Here is a 25,114-nt window from a genome sequence, read left to right as displayed (position 1 = left end):
AGTGCTTAACACAGTGCCTGGCACATAGTAAGCACTATATAAATGTTAGATATTATTAATAATCACTTATATTTGTATAATAACCAGAACTGCATTCATTAATTGACATCAAGTGTAGTGAAGGTCTAAAAATGATGCCATTTGAAGGGACCTCTCCTAACACCTGATGAACTGTAATATAAAAGTAGAATTAAATTTGCTCTTCTTGGTCCAAAAGGGAAATTTAGGACCAGTAGATAAAAGTGAGAGAAGTAAATATTAGCTCAATATAAGGAAACACTTCCTATTAATTAGAGCTATCCAAAAGCAGAAAGTCCTGCTTCATGAGATAGTGATTCCTCCATTACTAGAAGGGCTTCAACCTAAAGCTGGATGATTCAGTTCAACAAACATTTATTATGTCTGCATGCAAGATACTGGGCTAGAAATATAGAGACAAAGATGAAACAGTTCCTGCCCTCAGTGAACTTATATTTTCCCAGAAGGAAGAAAAAATTACATAAATCAGTGTAGTGAAACCAAAATTAAGGTAGGAAAAAAAGAACACTAGGGAAACAGGAAAGGCTTCATGGAAGATCAGACACCTGAATTGTGATCTGAAGAATGAGGATTCAGAGAAGCAAGGTTGAAAAGGCAGTGCATTCTAAGTTTGAGGATTAGCTTATGCAAATGTATGGAAGAGAAAGGCAAATGTTTGGGTTCTAGGAGTAGCTAATATTCCAACAGGAGTTAGCAGGATGTCCTTTATATAAACTGTGATTTCCATTCTCAGATTTTGGTCCCCCTGCATTCAAACTTTTCCCTTCTGTTCCTTCAGTCGTGACTACCTAGGCTACCCAGGATAACTTGAGCCCAGTGGCCAAAATGTGTATAAATGGAGTCTGACAACATCAGACCTTGAGTGTACATCTGACTATTATTCCATAACTTCTATTTAAGACCTTCTTAGAAACCAGAATATTAAACCCCTGATCACTAGTTAAGTAGTAAAACCAGTGATCTACCAGCTACAATTAACCTCATTGCTCAAAGTTCAGGATTAATTGAGCTTATGGTTGCAACAGTACCCTGACCAGCATCTAATAAGTAGGTATGAGTATAGGGCCAAGGAAAGAGCATAAGATCTTAGAGTTAGTAAAGGACTTTGTCCCACCAAGTCATGATCTGAATGAGGAATAGTATCTTAATAGCCACAGTAGAGTCCAGAGTGAGCATGGCCTATCTGACATATGACTAAGCCAACACATTGGGTTGAGGAAGGAGGATACAACTCAGTTGCCACCAAGGTAAAAGGTCAGAATCACCTCTTTTATGCCCTTTGTATTTTGACCTCTTGGCTTGGGTCCCCTGCAAGCAATTTCTGCTTTGTCTCAACCCACTGGCATTCTGAAGAAACTCTGTTACCAATACAACTTACCCTTTTGTTTTACCTTTGGTTGGCTCCACTCTTCTTTCTCAACAAAGGATTGCTCATTCCTCCTTCACTTACCTTAATTACCACCTTATGCTAACCCTTGCCAAGGCAGCATGCAGCATAGGCCTTTTTCTGCCCTGTTCTCTCCTGCATCCTGTGCCACATTCCCCCCAAACCTTTTGGTTGCTGGATTTCATACAATTATAAGGAAACATAAAATAAATCCTTGCCTCTAAAGCTGCTGAGCAGCCATTACCAAATTGGCCTATATCTTTCTTTGCTGGACTTGCTAGGGTATAAGATGTGTCTATCTCTGTGTACATTTGGATCTTTGAATGGTTTTTCTTTCATTTGAAGATCCAACTTGACTCATAGGCTAAAATTAACCTAGTCTTTCCTTTGCAAGAACATGTTATCTTTTTTAATTTTTTTATTTTTAACATATTTTCACATAATTAATCTATCTTCTATTATCTCCTATTGAGAAAATTTTTTTAAAAGCCCAAAACATCCCTCAGTGTATAATCTATATAGTCTAACAAAACAAATTCCCATATTAGCCATGTCCACAAATACATCTTTCTGTATTTTAAGTTCATTAGTTGTGCCAGAAAGTCAGTGGCAAGTGTTATCTTCATTCTTTTGACTTTGTGGTTTGTCATTGTATTAATCTGAATTCTAAAGTCCTTTAAAATTGTTTTTGTCTATAGTATTGTTATCATTGTGTAAATTGTTCCACTAGTGCTGCCCTCTTCACTGTACCTCATTTCATAAATGTTTTTCCATTTTTCTCTGAAACTGTCCTATTTCATCATATAGCATAGTAATGTTTCATTTTATATATATATATATATGTATGTATATATATATGCTACAATCTGTTTAGAAATTCTCCAACAGAAGGACATTCTTTATTCTTTATTTTTGGCTACTGAAGAAAAAGAAACAGCTACAATAGCAGCTAGGTGGCACAATGGATAGTGTCAGGAGTTCAGGTGTGTGACCATGAGCAAATCATTCAACTCTGTTTGCCTCAGTACCTCATCTGTAGAATGAGCTAAAATAATGAAAGGACAAACCACTCCATTATCTTTGCCCAAAAAAAATCCCAAATGGGGTCAGACATGACTGTTTTTATACATATACTAACTACATAGGTATCAGAAGATATGCACAAGCTTGATAATTATGCAACTTTCTGAGCATAGTTCTAAATTGCTTTCCAAAATGGATGAACAATTCACAACTCCACCAGTAGTTCACTAGTGTATTTGTTTTCCCACAGATCAGTCCTCCAATATTTTTCATTTTCTTCTTTTTAAGTTTACATTAGAAACTGATATTTCTCTAATTATTATTGATTTAGGATATTTTTCATGTGACTAATAACCAATAGCCTAGATTTCCTTTGACCATTTATTTACCGTAGAATAGCTCTTAGTCTTTATAAATTTGAATTGTGTTTTCATCTTAAATAGGGAGAGATATGTAGTAAGTAACTTAGCCTGAGTACTTGAACCCCAATGGTGTTAATTTTCCTGAGCATCATTCTGCTCACAATTACATTTGAATCATTTATCCTCTTCCTAGGACATTATTTTCCCTGGCATTATGCTTTACCAGAAGTAGTTAATGATGGTTAGTAGGCAAATATGCCTCCATTAACCATTAGTATGTATTCAGTATCCTGGAAACTAAGATTTAGCAGAATAATCTATTTAACTTATTTTGAGAGGAAAAAAAAATGAGCTTTAGAGCAGCAGATTTCATCTTGTTTGAGGAATTATATACAATAGGGATAGTGATGATTTGTAATTTTATTGGTATAGTAAATTTCCAGGTGAGGAAATTCCCCCTATCATTACTTATTAGCACCTCCTCTTCAACTTGTAACCATAGGAATTTGCCTAGAACACTGAGAAGTTAAGTGATTTGTCTACTACTACAGGCAGTAGTTTTCAGAGGACAGACTTAAATCCAGGTATTCCTGATTTCAAGATCAACTTTCCACTCACATTCAAATGTGATAATATTAGCACAGTATCTTGTAGTAGGTGCTCTGTAGATTCTTGTTTCCTTCCCTTTTCCCTTGTATCTACTGCGCCATTGTCTCTCATATATATAATAATATATAATTATAGTAGTCTCTCACACCAGTATGTTATTTTGCAGTTACAAAGTAATTTTACATTCATTATTTCATTTGGATTTTACAGCAACCTTATTAGGTAGGCAAGGGAAAAACTAGTAGTTACTTTATACTTTATACTTTAGTTAAACTAAAGTATAAATGGGTACACAGCTAGAACATAGCAGATCCCAGGTGTGCTGATAGCATCAGTGCTCTACCCCCCCTACACCACCGTACCTCTCTCCAATTTGGCATTGTGGCTGCAGGTGAACATTTTTGTCCTCCAAATGGGTTCATTTACAGATTTCTATGCCCCATGGCTAGGAGGTTACCATTGCCTACAGTCTCACTCTGTGGCATGTATATTGCCCACCAAGATGTTCTTGCTCACCAAGTCAGCAAGTATGATCCTTTGCTCTTAGCGCCTATGGATGATTTATCACTTCATAGTGCTAACTGAGATTTCTCACTTGTTTATTGATCAGGAGAGTAATAATATGGTGGTACCAGCTATGCAGCTGGCTAGCAAGATTCCAGACATGTCTGTGCAGCTGTGGTCTTCAGCTCTACTAAGAGGTAAGTCTGATGGGCAACTCCCTGCAGACTTTTGATTGTAGTTAAGCACTAATTTGGAAAATTTTCCTTAAATAGATGCCCTTTTGTCATCCACCTGAGTTCTGAGATTATATTGAAAGAGTTCATATCTCCTTTTGGAAGTGGGAATAATAATAACAATATTCACATTTCTATAGTACTTTTTATTGATTTATATGTTGTTAGAATTAAAAGAAACCTAAGACATTATCTAGTCTGAACTTGTTTGTTTGTATTTGTTGCTGCTGTTGTTTTAGAGGAAAGAATACTGTATTTGGAGTCAAAGGACCCAGATTTAAATTCCATATTACTACTTATTAATTGTATGATCTTGAGCAACTTGCTGGATTTTTTTAGGTCTTGGCTTTCTTTTTTTTTTTTTCTTCAGTTTTTTTTAGTTTTGAGTTTCTGATTCTATCCCTCCTTTCCTGACCAGGTACGCAGACAGATGTAGACTATACATATACAATTATGCAAAGCATTCCATATTAGTCATTTTGTACAATAAGATTTGAATTAAAGAAAGTAAAATATAGCATATGTTAATCTGTATTCAGTCAATATTAGTACTTTCTCTGGAAATGGATAGTATGCTTCATCTCTTTGGGATTGTCATAGATCATTTTATTGCTGAGAAAGCTAAGTCATTCACAGTTCTTCATCAAACAATAATGCTATTACTCTGTACAAACATTCTCCTGGTGTTGTTCACTTCACCATGCATCAGTTCATGTAAGTCTTTACTGGCTTTTCTGAAATCATCTTGTTTGTCATTTCTTATAGAACAATAATATTCCATTCCAGTCATATACCACAGCTTGTTTAGCCATTCTGCAGTTTATGGAGATCCCTTTGATTTCCAGTTCTTAACTACCACAAAAATTGCTGCTATAAATATTTTTGTACAATTAGGTCCTTTTCCCTTTTTTCAAATGTCTTTGGGATATAAATCTAGTTAAGGTATTACTGGATCAGTGGGCTTGCAGTTTTATAATCCTTTAAGCACAGTTTCAACTTCTTCTCCAGAATAATTGGATCGATTCACAACTTCAACAGTGCATTTAGTGTCCCAATTGTCTTACATCCCCTTCAATATACAACATTTTCCTTTTTTTTTTGTCATATTAGTTACTCTGATATGACCCTCCCAATTTACAGATGAGGAAACTAAAGCTTTGAGAGGTGAATTAATTGCCATGAGTATACACATCTATTTGGTAGAACTAGGATCTGAACATTTTCTGACTTCTAGTTTTATGCTACTTCTCCCTATATGCAAAAGTGTTTTTCTCATTACTACCCTGGGAAGTAAAAATATTCCCATTTTACTTTATTGCTCAAAGGATCTGTAATTCATTTGTATTTACTTCTCTTATGCAGTAATTGGCCTGTAACTTAGTAGATGGCTTTGAAAAGTTCTCCAACCAGAGAATTCTTTTATTCTTTTAACCAGTCTGTGATGAGCATCACTGAACTTAGCCAGAATAATAGCACCTAACTTGAAAAGTAATTAAGTGTCTATTCTTTTAAGATACCAAACCTGGGAAAGATGGGTCCTGTCATAGAATCTTCCAGAACTAAAGGTTCACTCCAAGTTCATGACAAGGCATCTAGTTATCCTTCAGTGGAGAGTCCCCTTTTTAAAGAGTTGAGGAAGCCAAGGTTCAAAAAATTCAGTTCAGTCCAGCAAATAAGTATCTACTGTGTGCAAAGCATTGTATTTGCAAAGGCAAAAACAATCCTTTTCTTCAAAAAACTAGCCTTCTGCTGAGGATATACAGCATGTATACCGATAAGGAAATTTAAAATTCGTTTGAGTCACAAAAGAACACTCAGCCAGGAGCTCAGGAAAGGTTTTCCATCAGAAGTGGCACTTCACTTAATCCTTGATTCTTAGAGGTATTGAAAAGGAGTCATTCAAGTACATTCCACGTTTGGAGAACAGGTTGTACAAAATAATAGACACAGGGATTGAATTGCTAAATGCATGGAACAGTTAGCAGAAAGTTTAGTTGGAATGTTGGAGTGCTTTAAGAAGATTGGTTGGACTAAGGCTAACAAAATAGGCTGGAGCTACACGGTAGAGTTTAAGGCGGAAGACTTTAAAAATACCAAGGATGAGGAGCTTGTATTTTATTCTAGAAGTAATATAGAGCCACTAAAGATCTTTTAAGTAGGAAAATGACATGGTCTGATTAGTGTCTTAGGAGCATTGATTTGGCAACTGTGCAGAAGACAGATTGGGGAAGGATAATGCTGGAGACAGGAAAAACAACTGAAGTAATTTCAGTGGTTCAGACAATAAGTAAGGAATTCCTGAACTATGGTAGTAACTGTGAAAGTGAAGAGCAGGAACACAAACTGAAAATAAAATTAACAAAAATGGGCCATGAATTACATAATAAAGACTTCAAAGTTCTGAACTAGCACGACAGGAATGGTGGTGCTCCTAAATAGGGAATATTTATATTCCCTATTATAATAGGGAAATTTGGAGGAGGGTTGAGTTTAGAAGAGAGGATAAGTTCTATTTTGTACATAGTAAACTTGAGCTGTCTATGGAACATTTAAATAGGGAGATACACCAGATAATCAGACCTAATAAAATAAAGTTGTCATACAATACAATACAATAATCAGGGAAGACCTGGTTTCATTTCCCCATTTTGACACTTACAGCTGTGGACCTCTGAGCAAATCACTTAACTTCCATGACCTTCAGTGCATTCATTTGAAATATGGGAATCACATTATCTAACAGGATTTTTATAGAAATACCACTAGCTAAATGTGAGTCAAAGAAATTTGGCCTCAGAGCACTGTTATTACAGAGGTAGGGAGGGACACAAGGGGTATGAAATATTGTATATCCTTTCAGATACACTTATATTTTGAATGGTTAGTTTTGATGAACGGTTTTTTAGGGGTTTTTGTCTTTTTTCTTTTTTCTCTTTTTAAATCTTTTTTTAAAAGGAGTGGCTGGGGCAGCTAGGTGGAAAAGTGGATAGAGCACCAGCCTTGAAGTCAGGAGGACTTGAGTTCAAATTTGACCTCAGATACTTAACACTTCCTAGCTGTGTGACTCTAGGCAAGTCACTTAACTCCAATTGCTTTAGCCAAAAAAAAAAAAAAGAGAGAGAGAGAGAGAGTGGCTTACTGGAAAAAGAGAACAAAAGTTATATATTTGGAGATTAATATATGAGGAAAAAAGATATCAATAAAAAAATAGATTAAATATTTTTATGCCAGAGCTAGTTTAACTCCTTTATTTTACAAATAAGAAAACTAAGAAAGGAAGGAACCTGTCCAATATCATAGAGCCAAATTATAGACAAAACTGAAATTGAAGGCTTGTTTTCTGATTCACAGTCCAAGTTTCTTTCCACTACAATATGAATAATGTTGTTTATGTTATTTAACATTGACTGGATTCCTGATTCTCAGAGCTTTCAATTAGAAGAAAGGAAGCTTATTAAGGGAAAGAATAAATTACTTTAAAGATAGGGCAGTGTGAAAACATTTGAGTTTTCCTTTTACCACAAAGTAGGTTATTTAATAAACAAAGAATTTTTTTGAAGAGAAGCAAATAAAACTCTTAATTAGCCAAAAGTGTATGTGTGCTTTTATTGATACTCCCTGGGTCATGTAGATACCTTTTCTGCTATGCACCTTTATTTCAGAGAGGTTATTTTGGCGAAGTTTTAGGAAATCTACCTAGAGATTTTTACCTAACCAAAAATAAATGTTATAGGCTAATATGATACTTTTTTTGGTAGCATTTACCAGTTTCTTTTTTTCCCTCTGAGGCAATTGGGATTAAGTGACTTGTTCACATAGCTAGGAAGTTTTAAGTGTCTGAGGCCAAATTTGAACTCAAGTCCTCCTGACTTCAAGGCTGGTGCTCTATCCATTCACTGTACCACCTACCTGTCCCCCAACATTCATTTTTGAAAGATTTTGTGTTCCATATTTTTCTCCTTATCTCCCCCCTCTCCAAGATAGCAAGCAGTGTGATAAAGGTTAAACATGTACAAGCCTTTTAAACATATTTCTAACAATTCTAACCAGTGTTTTAATAAAACACTTTTGTTTTTCATAAAAAGATCATTAATTGAATTTCTTCCCTCCATACTGCTCCATGAATGACATATACAAAAATTTAAACTAAAATATTGGCCCTGGTCCACATGACTGTATTTATAAGTGAAGCCACATTATCATAAGAGCCATAGTTAGATCCACCAAATTTAATGCTTTTGAGGAGACTGTTAAAGAATGAGTTCATGTATCCATGTTATCAGTAGTAATTCATTTATCTTACTCACAGTTAAGAATATTTTTATACGTATCTCATTTGATAATCATAAGAACCTTTAGCAGAGGCAGGATAGAAACTATTAACTTCGTTTATAGATAATGAAACTGAGGCTCAAGAAGGTGAGAGGACCTACCCCTATCAGTGATGTAACCAAGACTTGAACTCAGATCTCTGATGTAAAATTTTTTCCCACTACACCATCCTGCTTCTTACAAAAACATGTACCCAAAATATGATTGTCATCCTCAGAGAGTTTTATATTCTAATTAGGTTGTCTGTGGTACAAGAAAAAGATCATTCGTTTTATAAAGAGAAGTTTAACTTCAAATCCCTGCTCTGCCATTTATAACTAGTGTAACCTTGGGAAAAGTACAACCTCTATGGATTTCCATATTCTCATCTGTAAATTGGAGATAATAAAATTTTCACTATGTCCTTCCTAGAATTGTTGTAAGAAAAGTCCTTTATATACTACAAAAACTTTTAATAGTGGAAGCTATTATTACCTCTTAGAATTTTTATGAGGATCATGTGATGATAGATTTAGAGCTGGAAAGAACTTTAGAGGGCATCTAGTCTAGCATCCTTCATCTCTTCCTTTCTCTCCCCTCTACTAACCTTCTGTTTTATGAATGAGGAAAATAAGGTCCAGGGAGATATGTGATTTGCCCAATAACACATAGGTATCAGAGGTGACATTTGAACCTAGTTTTCTGACTTACAATCTAACTGGTTTTCCATGTTACCACACTGCCTCCCCAAGATATAGTATGTGAAAATGCTCTTGTAACCATGAAAGTGTCAGTTGTGATTACTAATTGGGAAGACAAAATGTACATGTGGAATAGATAAAAATTTAGGTAAATATGAGGAATATGAATAAGGACTATGGGAGAATAGAAAGGAGAAGGATCCTATCACCCAGAATCTCCAAGGAAAGCTTTTAGGAGGACATCACACCAGCTAGAACTTCACTGACAGTACCTTACTTAATTATCTGAATTCTATAAGTTGTTTTTTTTTTTCCCCCAGACCTGAATAAAGCTTGTGGGAATGCAATGGATGCTCATGAAGCTGCCCAGATGCATCAGAACTTCTCTCAGCAGCTTCTCCAAGATCACATTGAAGCTTGTAGCCTTCCAGAACACAACCTGATCACGGTGAGGAACTTGGGGGGGGGGGTGCTTCGTGGCATTTGCTGCTATATCAGTGATGGTTCTGTGGTGGAGAAAGATGTTTTATGGCCTGTTGTCATACTTTTTTAGCTGATATTCTCATGGTTTTAGATTTTTTAGCATCATTCTCCCTTCTCAGGGAAATATCAGCCCTTGTTAACATAGTAGGCACTACTATTCCTGCCTAAAGAAAACCAACTTTTAACACTTGCCTGTGTCTGACAGCTCAATACATGTTACATCTTTATATTTGTAGTCATAGAATTTCAACACTGCAAAGGGACCTACAAGGTCATCTAGTCCAAAGAGTTTCCCAATTCGGAATTTTCTGTAATTTCTTGAAAGGATAAAAAGAAGAGAATAAGCATTTATAGTGTATATGAGCTAAGCACTGTACTGGGCATTTTGCAAGTATTAGCTCATACAAAACACAACAACTCTTTAAGGTAGGTGCTATTATTATCCCCATTTTAAAGTTGAGGTAAATAAGGGAGATAAATATGAAGTGACTCTTCCAAAGTCATACAGTTAGTAGATGTCTGAGGTTATATTTTAACACAGATCTTCCTGATTCCAGGCCCAGTACCACCTACCTGCCTCAAAAGGTAACTGTCTGCTTTAACATCTTTAGTACTATGGAGCTGACTATTACTTCAAAAAGAGGCCCATTCTATTATTGGACAGCCTTGGTTGTTAGAAAATACTTTATACTAAATTTATATCTATCTCCTTGTGATTCCCCATCAATTCTAGCTTTCTGTCTCATCTACTGTACTTTTCCCATCACAGTGATCATATCCTCCTAAGTCTTCTCTTTTGTAAGCTAAATAGCTTGTTTCAGATGATCATCATGTGCCATGGTTTTTGAGTCCCTTCCCCATTCTTGTCACCCAGGTTGGATGTGAAAAGTGATTTACTTCTTGCCAAAGAACAGCATGTTCTTCATTTTCCAGGTTGTAAATTCCATTTTCTTTCATTTCCATGCATGTTTTCCAGTGGACAGATGGGCCACCCCCTGTACAATTTCAGGCGCAGAATGGACCTACTACCAGCCTTGCTAGTCTTCTGTGAAGGAAAACTCTGCTAAAGTGACACATGCAACTTGGCCCCTGGGCAGAGGAAAATGTATCGTGGGGGACTTTTTCCAGAAGGGGAAAAGGAGGAATTTCCTGTACAGCCAAAAGCCTTAATCAAGATTGAACACAACCTACATTTCAGAGACTCAAAAAGGACATTTTAAGCTGCTTTTAAAGATGAGAGGTGTGTGTCCCTTTCACACAACTTCTGGATTTTTAACTGTATTTGATGTTTCTGGTTTTCCTCTGTATGGTGCAGAATCCAGGACACTATTAGGGGATATTGGAGGGAGGGAAGTCTGTCTTTCCTCATTTACCAAACATCCACTATGTGAAATTCTTCAACCCAATCTTGGTGTTGATTTTCCCAAAGCAGCACTTGGAAATTGATTCTGACCAGATTGCCAATCACTGCTCTAAATATTTAAGTTCTACCTAAAATGAAGTGCTTCTGGTTGGAAAAGGGCCGAGAGTAGAGAAGAGTCTACTACAAGGCTCCAAGTAGCATGTATTATGGGATTTAATCATGACTCTGTGCCTGGGAGTGGGTATGGAGAGCTGGCAAACCTCAAAATCCTTCTCTTAGGAAAGTCCCATGTCTCAAAACTGTTTTGTAGCAAATCACCGAGTAAACCCAGATTAAACCAGTTCTTCTCTAGTGAAGGTGAAAAGTAAGGTTGGTTACTTTTTAACCTTTCATTGCCTGAGTGAGTAGCCATGTGTTGTGAAGGAGGGACAGTATCCTCCTTCCCCATTAACTCTTTAATGCATCCCTTGGACAACTGTAATGAATAAAGCTTGAAAGTCTTAAGTTTAGTTTAATCCCAGCATCCAGATTTGAGGCAGATAATTCAGAGAAAATAAATCACTTTGGAAAAAATGCACATTTGTACAGAAAACAGCTTTTTCAATGTATCTTTTGAATATCCCATTATTCAACAGACTTTCAGTCTGTACTACACTGTACTTTTGTTCAGTCTCACTTAGAAGTCCAAGAATGCCAGCTTCCAAATGTAAGGCACCTTGATCTACTACACTGTTCTGTTGTGTATATTATTATACATAAATATATATATATATATATGTATGTATGTATGTGTTGTGTACTTATATATCTACAGAGCTAGAGGCTTGTGTTTACATTTCCCCTAATAACAGGAACTGATTGTGAGGCTCCTCATTTTGATTTAAATCTACCCCTCTGCCCAGCTTGAAATGAAAGGCACATTGAGGAAGCACTATCTGTTCTCACCTTTGAAAATCTGTTTTGAATAGCAAAACATTCCCTTTTAAAGGACCCCAGGATTAATGGTTTTGGTTATAGTGATTAACAGGGCCAAGGCAGCCACAGTAGCATGTGGGTGGTATGCACTGAGAATGACAACTTTCCAAAGGTCTCAGTTTCCATTTTGCAGGCAACTAGTATAATACATGTCTTATGGTAAGCTCTAAATGAATAATGACTGAAATGACTTAGACCACAAATTAAATGGGCCTAAAATAGGCTAGCAGGATATATTCTAGTAGGTGATTGGAATCCCAGTGAGCTGATATGATATAGAAAGACAAAGCGTTTCACATAAAGCACTTCCCCCAGATGCTTTCCAAGGGTAGCCATTGTTTTTGGTTTCCTGACCTCAATCATAAACCCACTTAATTCCTTCCTTTTTAGGTAGATTGTGGGATTTAAAGGAAAGACCCTTTCAGGTCTCTTTACAAGAACTAATACAAGAAGAGTTATTCACTTGTTTTCTTCCAAACCATCAGTACCTCCTGAACCAACCAGTCCCAATGTACAAGGTTGGTGAGACTCTCAGGATAGGTTTGATTTAAATCTTCTAAACTATATTTCTTATTTGAGATGCTCTCATTCAAGAGGGAATTTATTCATTTTTCTTGTTTATACACATATTGGAAAGCCTAATTTTTGAAAGAAGATGTCTTATCACAGATAGCATTATTGCCCTTTAAAGGAAAATATTTTTAATTTCCCCACCAGAGGAGTCCATGTCTAATTTATGTAGTCAGCAGTGACACCTATAATAATGGCAGTTTGCTTAAGCTAACAGGTGATTGCATGCCTATCTATCCTTAATCAGAGATGTAAATTCTAATTTTATTAGTTCACTGCTGCCTCAGAAACAAGTTAGGTCTACATACTATGAATTATGTGAAAACCTCTTTCTGAGAAAGATAAACTAGCAGAGCTTTGGGATTAATTAGAATGTTGAGATTGAGATACTGGTGAGTGAAATCTAATCTTACAGAAGAGAAAACTAAAGGACAGATATGGGAAGTGACTTAACTAGTCATGCCCTTGTGGAAAATATGGCCATCTCTGTGCAGCTTTTGAAAGGTCCTAAGATTGCCTTCAATTCAGTAGAATCAAAAAAGAAGCCCCAGTGCAGTGTAACTGAAAGAATAGTGGGCCAGGAGTAAGGAAACCTGGGTTCTCTTCTCATCTCTGCCTTTCGCTAACTAGCTCTGTGATCTTGACTAAATCACTTAAATTGCTAGGGCTTCAGTTTTTGGTTGTGTGTGTTTGTGTTTTTTTGTTTGTTTTTTCTTAGATGAGGGAGTGAGGCAGGAATGGACAGAATGGCAATGAGAAAAGGAAAATCTAGAGAAAACAATGATCTCTGAGATCCTTGAAAGCCCTAATTTTCCTGTTTGTTCACTGCCTCTTAAGTGACAGACTCCCTTCATATAAACACAATTCTTTTGAAGGAGATGAAAAGGCTCCCAGGGAGTTCTGGCCTCTGGCAAACAGAGATCTGGGAGCCTTGAAACCTAGGTCTCTTCTTGGCACATAAGTCTCTCTTTGTCAATAATTTCTTACAAGGTTGCATGAAGAAGTCTCCCCAAGACAAGTAGCAGTAAAGCAGATTGTTACCTTATAGACTATAAGGACTCCCTATCACTGTGGCTTCACTCTGCCCCTTCATAATATACAGACTCTGTGTCTACCTGGCCCAGGTGAACTAACCTCTGCATCCCACTGTTTACATCTTCTTGTATGGCATTGTGACCGAATGCATTTTAATTTATTGTATGACTTTACGTGCTTCTAAGGCATTCATCTGTAGCACAATTTAAAATTACAGCTTTGTATTTTTAGCATTAAATGGTCCACCTTAGCCTTACTTAAGTCAGATTATGTGAGGACATGTACATGGCACCTTCCCAAAGGATAGGGAGTGGGAGGAGTATGTAGTGCTGACTGTATACCAGGCACGGTACTAAGAGCTTTACAGTTATCTCATTTGATCTTCACAATAACCGGGAAGCTAGTGACTCTTTCTCCTTATTTTACAGATGAAAAGATTAAATTCTATGGAGGGAGCTTTACCAAAGTGTTATATAGTAGGAAGCAAACCTCAAACATCCAATTCCAAATAAATTACTTTCTCTCCTTATAGCACAGCCTCTCTGAGCAGGAGCTGGCTAGAAAGGCTCCATTCCCCAGGCTGTCAAGTGAGACAGATAACATGCTTTACACAGATATGAATACTGACCAGCATCCCAATCCTCTTCCTGGACAACTGGTTAGAATTTATTTGCCACCCATACAAATTAGTTATCATGGTAAGAAAAGGCCTTCTTGTATTCTTTCTCTCCTTTGAACTCTAGGCTCATAGTGATCATGGAGGAGAAGGCAAGGCCAATTCTTGATTGTCTTCAAAATGAAAGGCTATATTAGCAAGGCTAGTCTCGATTATTAACTAAATCATCTAACTGAGAGAACAGACCACTGAATTAGAAGTCAGAATTTTTAGTTGGCAAGAATCATAAAGGGCATTTATCTTCTACATAGTGGAACAAAATTCCCTTTATTATAACCCTGGCCAATAGTCATCACTTTACTGAGACAGTTTGTCATTGTTGAACAATTCAAGTGGTCAGAATTCTTAGATTAAATTAGTCTGCGTCCTTAAAATTTCTATTCTAATTATTAATCAAAACAAGGAGAAAGTATAGACCCTTTCTATAAGGCTTTCATATAAACATTCCTATGGACTTCATGCAACTTTCCCTTTGAGGACTAGTTTGCAAAACCCATATAGTGATTTCATTTTTGTGTTCCATCATGAGCAGCAAGCAAACAAAATTTGAGAATCTAGGCTACATAAATGAAAACACAAATCTAAAATAATACATATATCCTGATATATAGAAGCAACATGATTTTTTTTTTTAAATTTTAAATAATTAGTCATTGACCCATGACACCTGGAAGTGGTTACACAACATTAGGGACAGGCAGTAGATGAGATAATACTAGCTTATTTATTCAGTTAGTTACTTCAGTGAATATATATATATATATATAAAATTTTTTTTTTTTTTTTTTTTTTTTTTTGCTGAAAATCTCAGGTGATCACATGTCCTAGAATTTCAGGGTTGGAAGAGGCATTTGACCTCATGTAATCAAACAAGATCACACTACTAGTTAATGGGGGAGGTGTGAAAAAGTTATGCTGTGCTACTATTGCTGCCTCAGAAACAAGTTACACTTACATCTCTTGAATTATGTGAAAGCCATCCGACTTTCACTGCAGTTTACTCTAATCATGCTCATCTTCAGCTCCCAGTGGTTATAAGCATTTTAACTTGTCTAAATTTTGTATTTTCTCTAGCACCTAATATCAGGCTTTCCCTACAGTAGGTGCCTAACAAATGTTTATTGAATTAATAAATTTTAAAGGTGGGAACAGTTTATTTGGGGGCAGTGGGAAAATCATCCTTGTTTCAATTTGTACAAAAATATAGATTTGATGATAAATACAAACTTTTTGGTCTCTGTGGATGAAATCATCCATTTGTTGCCCTATTCTGTTTGTAACAAGAGATTTTTAAGATTCTGTGTATAACATAGATTGTGTTTTCATTTGTCTGTTTATTCCATTGTTACTCGTGCTTGTAAATCCTGCTGAGGCTTTTAACCCAGAGAAACTACATGTATGTACAATAATGTTGCTGTATAATAAGACATAACCACTTGCCTTAGCGTGTCTATTGTTAAAATTCTTTTTTCTTCTATATTAGAATTTTAAATAAAATAAGTTGACAGGAAAACCTCACTATTCTTGAATTCTAATTTTAAATATTTGTGTTTTGCCAGTCCCAACCATTCCTTATCAAAGACTCAGAAAATCTCAAGAGAAATGATTTAGATAAACCCTTACATGAAGAATCAGTCCTCTCTATAACATCACCAAATGTTGATTTGTCTTCTGCTTTAATGGATCTGGAGAAAGGAATATCTTATCTCACCAGGCAGCCCATTCTACTTTCAAACAGCTTTTAGGATTTTCTTCCTGGAATCATATTGAAATTTGCCTCTTATTAGTTCTACACATTTTGCCAGCCTGTGAAGAGCTTTATAGATCCAAATTCTGTTATCTAAGCTAATGGCTATTTCTCCTAAATTTGTGTCATTCACAAATCCAGGGAACACATAATATTTTCATACAAGTATTTATTTTTTAATGTCAAACCAGTCATAACCAAGGATAGAATCCTGAAATATTTCACTAGAGAGCTCCATCTAGAGTGACATTATTAAGTGAAATGTATGTGTGTGCATACATAATAGTTATGTATATGTATAATTGTGTGAATTTTTCCCTTTCTGCCCCTTTTTTATTCTTTATTATAATGATTGGCCCTCATAAGTTTCATGAAAACAAAACAAAAATTAGTAAACCCTTTAAATAAAGACACCACCTCCCTCAATTCTTTCAACTGAGCTTTACATCACAAGATCTCAGGTACTTTTCTATATTCATATTACTATTCAGGATATTCCTGCATTTGATCAATGTCCTTATAAAAATGTAGTGTCTGGAACTAAATTCAATATTCTAGTTATGGTTTGATTAGGGGAGAGTACATGTACTACTACCCCATCTATAATAGTATACTGGATACCAAGTCTCTCAATGCAATCTAGGAAAACGTGAGCGTGAATTTCAAAAATGTCATATTCAACTGTCATATTGAAGATAAAGTTATTAAAACTTACAAATCAAAAAAAGAAACTTTAAAACAACTAGCCTTCCTTCTCTATTTTTATGCTTGTGAAACTAAATTTTTTAAGCTCAAGTGTAAAATGTTTTATGTGTCATTATATGATATTTCATATTATAGATTCCATCTAGTAGTCTACCCCTATGATGTCAAGCGGGTTTGACATTAAACTCAAATAAAAACCATCTCTATAGAAGGATCCCTGAAAGATATTCTGATTTCCTTTCAGGCTTTTTTTTTAAAGTGTGATGCTATGTTCTATTTATGTGGTTAAATATTTCCTAATTACATTTTGTCCCAATTACATTTTAATCTGGTTCCAGTGTTGAGGGACTTCCAGTTTTGTTTGATACCTCTGGTCTACCTAGTCAGAATCTTTCTAGATCTTCATATCATCCGATATGGAAGTTGTTTCTTTCAGATTTCTGCCATCTTACAATTTAATAAACTTGCTATTTATTAATTCAAAACATTGATTCATATGTTAAACAGCAGTTAAACTTCACTAGAGATCTCCACCCAAGTTGACATAGAACCATTTGTGATTAGGAATAACTATTCTTTGGATCCAGCTGTGCAATCCATTTCTAAATCCCCCTAATTGTTCTATCACCTAGCCAAACCTCTATCTTGTCCATAAAATTAGCATGAAAGATATATTAGTGTTCAAGAGAATATATGATCTCATTGATTTGGAAGTTACTTCTAACAATGCAAATTGCAACCCATTCATGCCTATACTTTTTTTTTTATTTGGTTCTTTTTTTTTTTTTACAAAAATTTTACGCGTGGGTAATTTTCCAGCATTGACAATTGCAAAACCTTTTGTTTCAACTTTTCCCTTCCTTCCCCCGATCCCTTCCCCCAGATGGCAGGTTGACCAATACATGTTAAATATGTTAAAATATAAATTAAATACAATATATATATATACATGTCCAAACAGTTATTTTGCTGTACAAAAAGAATCGGACTTTGAAACAGTGTACAATTAGCCTGTGAAGGAAATAAAAAATGCAGGCGGACAAAAATAGGGGTATTGGGAACTCTATGTAGTGGTTCATAGTCAACTCTCAGAGTTCTTTCGCTGGGTATAGCTGGTTCAGTTCATTACTGCTCTATTGGAATTGATTTGGCTCATCTCATTGTTGGAGACGGCCACATCCATCAGGATTGATCATCATATAGTATTGTTGAAGTATATAATCTTCTGGTCCTGCTCATTTCACTCAGCATCAGTTCATGTAAGTCTCTCCAGGCATTTCTGAAATCATCCTGTTGGCCATTTCTTATAGAATAATAATATTTCATAACATTCATATACCACAATTTATTCAGCCATTCTCCAATTGATGGGCATCCACTCAGTTTCCAGTTTCTGGCCACTACAAAGAGGCATGCTTATACTTTCTATGTTACTTTTGTCCATATCCTTCTAATTCACCATCCAGTATATTTCTATTGACACTAAGAAAGTACTAATCTGTCTACCTCTCATCCCTACATTGATACATTCATCTTTTATATGTAAGCAGCTAATCTCTTCCTGTGATACAATTCTTTGATATCTTTTACTCCTTTTATTCAAAGTTTCTCAATGATTATATGTCACAATTTAGTGTATCTGTGCATCTCCCTTCCCGGATGTGATCTTCAACATTTCTGAGACCATGTATTATTATTCCAAGGTTGCTATTCAAGAGTATAGAATGAGAGTTTTTGCCAAATATTCTGAAGATAATCTAGATCCTTATTTCCCCCTCTTAATGCCTGATATATATAGAAATTCTATATTAGTAATACTTGTATATATATTAGTAATACTTATCCTGTGGCTGGTCAGGCTAAACTTGAAATGATTACAATTCTTATCCAGGAGGCTCTGCAAATGTTATCACCAACCCAATTTCAATCACAAAAAAGAATACCTGAAACATCTCCCTATTCCAAGGAAATTTGTCTTCAACTTCGACCCAGTGATTTATCTTTTTAATCACAGTGGCAATTTTTTTTTTTTGCAAGAATACATCTCCCTGTTTATTCCTTATTCAGTATCTATGATCATAGCACCATTAAACAATCATTTCTGTTGTATCTTTCAAGGAATCTTGAATTATTTCTATGTGATATGAATGAGAAGTAGTTACCTTGCTGAAAAAGAGCCTCCAAGGCTGTGCTCTGTTTCACCCAATCAGATACTTTGCTAAATCTGGGACAACTATATATACACAGTATTCTCCTGATCTATTAACCTTGTCAAAAAAGAAAAGAAAAAAAAGGAAGGAAGAAAAAGAAAGAAATTAGGTTAGTCTTACATGACCTGTTCTTTTTTCCTCTTTATAAGCTTTTACTTTTAGAGTTTATCTTGCTCAAAATCATTCCCCAGTCCAATCAAATATTTCTTTACAATAAAGAGAAATCTAAGAAAAACTATCTCCAATCTACAAAGCAACCTAGCTTGATATCTTGTACTTATTTATGAGCATGTTGTTTCCCCCTATAGAATGTAAGCTCCTTAAGAGAAGGGACTGTTTTTCTTATCTTTAATTCCTTTACCATCCTCTATCTAGCACAATATTTATTGCTTACTAAATACTTATTAATTTTTGTTGTTCAGTCTTTTTTTTTCAGTCATGTCCAACTCTTCTTGAACTTATTTGGAGTTTTCTTGACAAAAATACTAGAATATTCTGCCATTTCTTCATTTTATGTATAAGGAAACTGAGTCAAACAGGGTTAAGCTACTTATCCAGGGTCATATAACTAATAAGTATCTGAGGATAGATATGAACTCAGGAAAATGAGCCTTCCTGACTTCAGGCCCAGCACTCTGTCTACTTTGCTACCTAGCTGATTTCTTACTTGATTGATTTGAATCCTTCCTAGAAAACAGCCAGGATGTTCCTAAATTTTTTCTGGGACAAAGAATCCAGATTGGACCATTGAAATTTATCTAATTTCATTAGCACTTTGATGTTTATTTCATTTATATAACTATTTGTTGTTGTTGCTCTCAATGTCATCACAGGGTGCTGTCTTGACTTGGGTAAATTGGATTTAATTTAGGCAGTTGCACAAAGTCATAAGTCACAGTCCTTCCAAAGACATTGAAGTGCAGTGACAAGATAAAAGTCAAAATGACTGGTGATGGCCTGGGATATAGTGGATAACCTTGGCATCTTCAATATCTGACCAAGTTCTGAGTGTTCCACAGCTGTTTTCATTGCCTTTGGAACAAATTGCTCTTCTTTGCTCATTCTACCGGGATGGGGCTGTTTTTAGGTAGTTGAGGTAGACATCCCCCTAATTCACCTGTCAGTTACTCTCGGTTTGGTTTAATCTGTCTGCTGAGATGGTTTTTACTGGGATGTGACTGCTACAGCTTCTTGGAGCCCCAAGTGAGAGTTGGATGCAGGTGGACACCAAAGGTGGATGAACAGTCCTAAAAGAATTTGGCAAGCTTTCACACCTAAGGTATTAATTCTCCTTGAACACATCCTAGGGTTCTATCTATTCAGTCACATCAAGAAGTATTTATTAAGGCCTTACTAGATGCTAAGTACACACTAAATTCTAAGAATACAAGTATATTAAGAGAAGCTTCTGGCCTCAAGAAGCTTAATCTGGTAAAAATGAAAAAAACATACATAAAAGGAAGCTTAAAAGCAAAGGAGAAGGGGGGAAAGTGAGGAAGAAAGGGGAGAAAGGGGAAGCAAAGGTATAGTGGACAAAGTCCTGAAAGGAAGGAAAATTGTTCTTTTGGTTCTATTTTCTTCACTACAACAATTTCCTTAAGCCTTCTCTAATAGATCCGTATTCTTCATGTCTATATTCCATTATGTAGGCATACCCCTATTTGTTCAGTCATTGCCTGGTTACTGAATTATCACCAAGAGTACCTGTTTCCTCATGAAGCTCCATTGGCTTTTTGTAATCATTACTTTTTTACTGTAGATATTCACTAGCAATCCCTATAATAAATATTCTAGAATTTTACTAGGAAGCAAAGTTAAGCTCATCAAATTCGCTATTTTATTGATTGCAGATTCCATTTGCTTCACTTTTTTGAAAACTTAGAGAACAATTGTCCATTGGTAGTCCTCTCCTCTCATTCCTTTATTTATTTCAGTTCCTGAGGAGGCAATTTATCTGGGCCAAATGTTTTGGATTTCTTTTTTGAATCTTTATCCTTTCTCACTCCCAAAGAGCCATACCAAAAAAAAAAAAAAAAAGAAAGAAAAGGAAGAGAATTGAAGTTATTAAAATTAATTAATTCTTTAAAATATGAAGTATGTATTATGCAAAAGAGAGAAGTAGTCTTTTCATATCTCTTCTTTGAAATCAATGGAACTTGTTCTTTATCCTTACTAATTGTGTTAACCATTTTAACTATGCCCGGCTTTTGTCTTTGATTTTCTTGCCCCTTTATCCTGGCATTCATGCCCTTAGGTCTTCTCATTCTTCTCCTCTGGCACTACTACCTAGCCACTAGCTACAAGCCAAATCTTGTCACTGAAAATTTATGGATCTCAATTGCTTTAATGCTCCAAAAGAATCACTTAAATCTTTTCTAACTCACATCATACTCCAAAAGGTAGCCATTTTCAACTGAGTTTTCCTTCTTCAAGCCACTAGTAGTATTCCCCACTCCCCTTCCTAAGGCTCATGTCTTACTCCTTCACTACCAGCTTTTATTAGGAACTGCTTATTATTGCTGGGGTAAAATGTCATGGACAGGGCTTTCTAGAGCTTCTCAGTTCGGTTCCAGCTTTATTTAACATTGTTGTTTTTCAGGCATTCTACTTTTAAGCTGAACTGAACTATTTGCTTAATGTTATCAAAAGACTCCATGGAATTGGATTGGGGAGTAAGCCAGGATGAGATGCCCACTGCTTCCCAGTTGCAAGTTGCTCCAGGAATAGTGGTACAACCAACACTTTTGGAATCAGAGAAGAGATCTTTTCTTCAGAAGTTCTCATGAGAAGTAGGTGAGTTCAGTGATAAGACACAGAAGCAAACTGTATACTGTTAGCTCAGGCCCTTAACCTTCCCTTCAAGGTTTGGATTGGTCAGATTTACAATCAGAGTTAGTTACAACTGTCGAATTTACAATCCAAGTTGCAATTAAATTGGATTTATAGTCAGAGTTACAATTGATCAGATCTACACACCTCTTTAATCATCCATTCCATGTCAAAAGGCTTGTGCCCTGTCATTGACCCTACCCAGTTTGGGGTAGTTTAAGTCTGGGCCCCTTTTTCAAGACTCTTGTTGTTAAGTCAGTTATTTGACTCATATGGTGATTGGTTGGTGATTTCTTAACAAGAACTTCATCCCTCCCTTCATCCTATTTTGACAATGTCTATGGAAACCAAACTTCTCATATTACCTAAGCCTGGCACTCCATCTCCTGTTTTCTTTACCTTTGCACAGACTATTCTCCAAGCTAGACTGTGTCCCTTTTCTTCCCCTCAGAAATCTTATCTTCTTTCAAGGTTCAGCTCAGGAGCCACCTCCTCTGACTTTCTTGAATGTTTTTCTAGCCTACCCCATTTCCCATTGCAATAGTATCCAAATAGATCTATCTCCCATCTTCCCTTCTCTAATACAGTGTGTCTCAGCACCCAAAGCTCTAGCTTACTGACAATTCAGTTTGATCTGGGTAAAGCTTTTTCATCAACCAATCAATCAACAAACATTTATTAGATATTTATTTACTGCACAATAATCTTCAAATTTAGAAATTTTATCCAGGACTCTTGACATGTAAAAGAGTCTGAATTTGAGCTCAAGAATCCTAACTCTCAGATGTAATATTTTCACTAAATAATATTAGCTAACATTTACATAGTACTTTCTTACATATTCCTTTTCTCCCTGTATTTTATATTCAGTGACATTAGCCCTTCTCAATGTTCTCCAAAAAGTACCTTGTCTCTGAATGTCCCTCTTTTCCTTTTCCTTCCTAGAAATGCTTACCTCCTCATCTGCAAAACTCAGCTCAAATTCCACCTTGTCCAGAAGTCTTTCCTAGTCTCCTTTCCCCTAAGAATAATTGTCTTTGATCCTTTGTTCTAGAAGAGGACAAAGGACATTTTAGAGTGATGTCTTGAGTTACAAGTGAAATGAATTTAAGTGAGGCAGAGCTGTGCAAAGTCATCAGCCACACTCCTCCAGAGTCAGTCAAGATGGTGAGTGATGACTCCAAATGCAGTGGGAGACTTTGATCTTTTTTCCCCCCATTGCTAGTACCTTATCTGTGAAGGTGACCTCCAAGCTATACAATATATATCTTGTAAGTTGTGCTCTCTGCAAGAGAGAGCATATGTATGTACTATGTACTCTGTAGTAGAAAGCATATATATGTATTATATACTACATACATATCTGTGTACATAGTTGTTTGTATGTTATCTTGTCCATTATAATATAGTTCCTTAGGGATAGGGACTTTGTTTTTGCTTTTCTTGTGAGACTTTTAATAAACACCTGTTGACTACTGATCAGAGAAATGCAAATTAAGACAACTCTGAGATACCACTACACACCTGTCAGATTGGCTAAAATGACAGGAACAAATAATGATGAATGTTGGAGGGGATGTGGGAAAACTGGGACACTGATACATTGTTGGTGGAGTTGTGAAAGAATCCAGCCATTCTGGAGAGCAATTTGGAACTATGCCCAAAAAGTTGTCAAACTGTGCATACCCTTTGATCCAGCATTGCTGTTATTGGGATTATATCCCAAAGAAATACTAAAGAAGGGACAGGGACCTGTATGTGCCAAAATGTTTGTGGCAGCTCTTTTTGTTGTAGCTAGAAACTGGAAGTTGAATGGATGTCCATCAATTGGAGAATGGAGTAAATTGTGGTATATGAATGTTATGGAATATTATTGTTCTGTAAGAAATGACCAGCAGGAGGAATACAGAGAGGCTTGGAGAGACTTACATCAACTGTTGCTGAGTGAAATGAGCAGAACCAGAAGATCACTGTACACTTCAACAACAATACTGTATGAGGATGTATTCTGATGGAAGTAGATATCTTCAACATAAAGAAGATCCAACTCACTTCCAGTTGATCAATGATGGACAGAAATAACTATACCCAGAGAAGGAACACTGGGAAGCGAATGTAAATTGTTAGCACTACTGTCTATCTACCCAGGTTATTTATACCTTCGGAAGCTAATAATTAATGTAAAACAAGAAAATGGTATTTACACACATATATTGTATCTAGGTTATATTGTAACACATGTAAAATGTATGGGATTACCTGTCATCGGGGAGGGAGTGGAGGGAGGGAGGGGATAATTTGGAAAAATGAATAAAAAAAAAATTAAAAAAAATAAACACCTGTTGATTTCCTTTAAGGCTTACAAAATGCTTTACTTATAGTCTTTTCTGAGACTCATAACAACTCTATAAAATAGATGTTCATATCAACATCTCCTTTTTATAGGTGAGGAAACAGTTAAGAGAGATTAAGTGATTTTCTGCAGGGTTACACAACTAGTTAATATAGAAGGCAAGATTCAATTTCAAGTCTTTCCTGACACCTATTTTGCAACTGAATTCAATGTGTCACCCAACTGCCTTCTAAGGCTACTCAAAAATCACAGATTGAATTGATTTAGGAAGGTGTGGTTAGTATTCAGAAAAATATTTCCACTGCCCCTGCAGTTAGTCCTATCCAAATCTCACAGGGGTCTGAGGTACAGCCAGAGGCTGTTAGTAGAAAACAGTCATTAAGGTTGATAACTACTAGTTTGCAGTCAAATTACTGAGATTAAACCCTTAATTGTCTGTAACTGCAACAGACCTTCCAAAGGAACAGGCAAGTAGCTATTGGGCTAAAAGGGAAGGATTAGTCCTTGGTGGTTGGAAGAATTTGCTTTCTCAGAGAGGAGGTTTTTCTTTCCCTAGGCTGCTGAGAAAAGCTTCTGGGATGTGAACATGTTTAGAAAGCACATTGACAAATTGTAGGGCATCTGGAAAAGTGTAAAAAGGATGGAGGGAAGACTGGCAATGAGGATTGCTTAGAAGAAGATGGGATGCCTCAGCCTAGAAAAGAGAATACTCTAATTTCAGTTATCTCAGAACCTTATCAAGATAAAGAACTTAAAAATTAAAAAAGGGAAAAGGACCCACATGTGCAAAAATGTTTATAGCAGATCCTTTTATGGTGGCAAGGAACTGGAAAGTGAGTAGCTGTCCATGAGTTGGGGAATGATTGAATTGTTAGGGTATATGAATGTGATGGAATATTATTGTTCTATAAGAAATGACAAGCAGACTGATTTCAGAACATCCTGGAGAAAATTAACATGAACTGGTACTAAGTGAAGTAAGTAGAACCAAAAAAAAAA

At 35.9% G+C, this 25,114-nt stretch overlaps 1 protein-coding gene across 1 annotated transcript in view; it reads left to right on the top strand.

Annotated features, from left to right (window-relative positions):
• MAU2 (MAU2 sister chromatid cohesion factor) overlaps positions 1 to 10,846 on the top strand; it is a 67,105-nt gene extending 56,259 nt beyond the window's left edge. The window contains exons 17-19 of the mRNA XM_074307008.1: positions 4,031 to 4,121; positions 9,490 to 9,617; positions 10,629 to 10,846. Coding sequence (XP_074163109.1) covers positions 4,031 to 4,121; positions 9,490 to 9,617; positions 10,629 to 10,703 — 294 coding nt within the window. The 3' untranslated portion in view covers positions 10,704 to 10,846. The remainder of the gene's footprint in view (positions 1 to 4,030; positions 4,122 to 9,489; positions 9,618 to 10,628) is intronic.
• The last annotated feature ends 14,268 nt before the right edge of the window (positions 10,847 to 25,114 follow it).

Source organism: Sminthopsis crassicaudata, chromosome 1 (assembly GCF_048593235.1).
Source record: "Sminthopsis crassicaudata isolate SCR6 chromosome 1, ASM4859323v1, whole genome shotgun sequence".
Lineage (NCBI taxonomy): Eukaryota > Metazoa > Chordata > Mammalia > Dasyuromorphia > Dasyuridae > Sminthopsis > Sminthopsis crassicaudata.
This window is presented reverse-complemented; position numbering and strand designations above follow the sequence as displayed.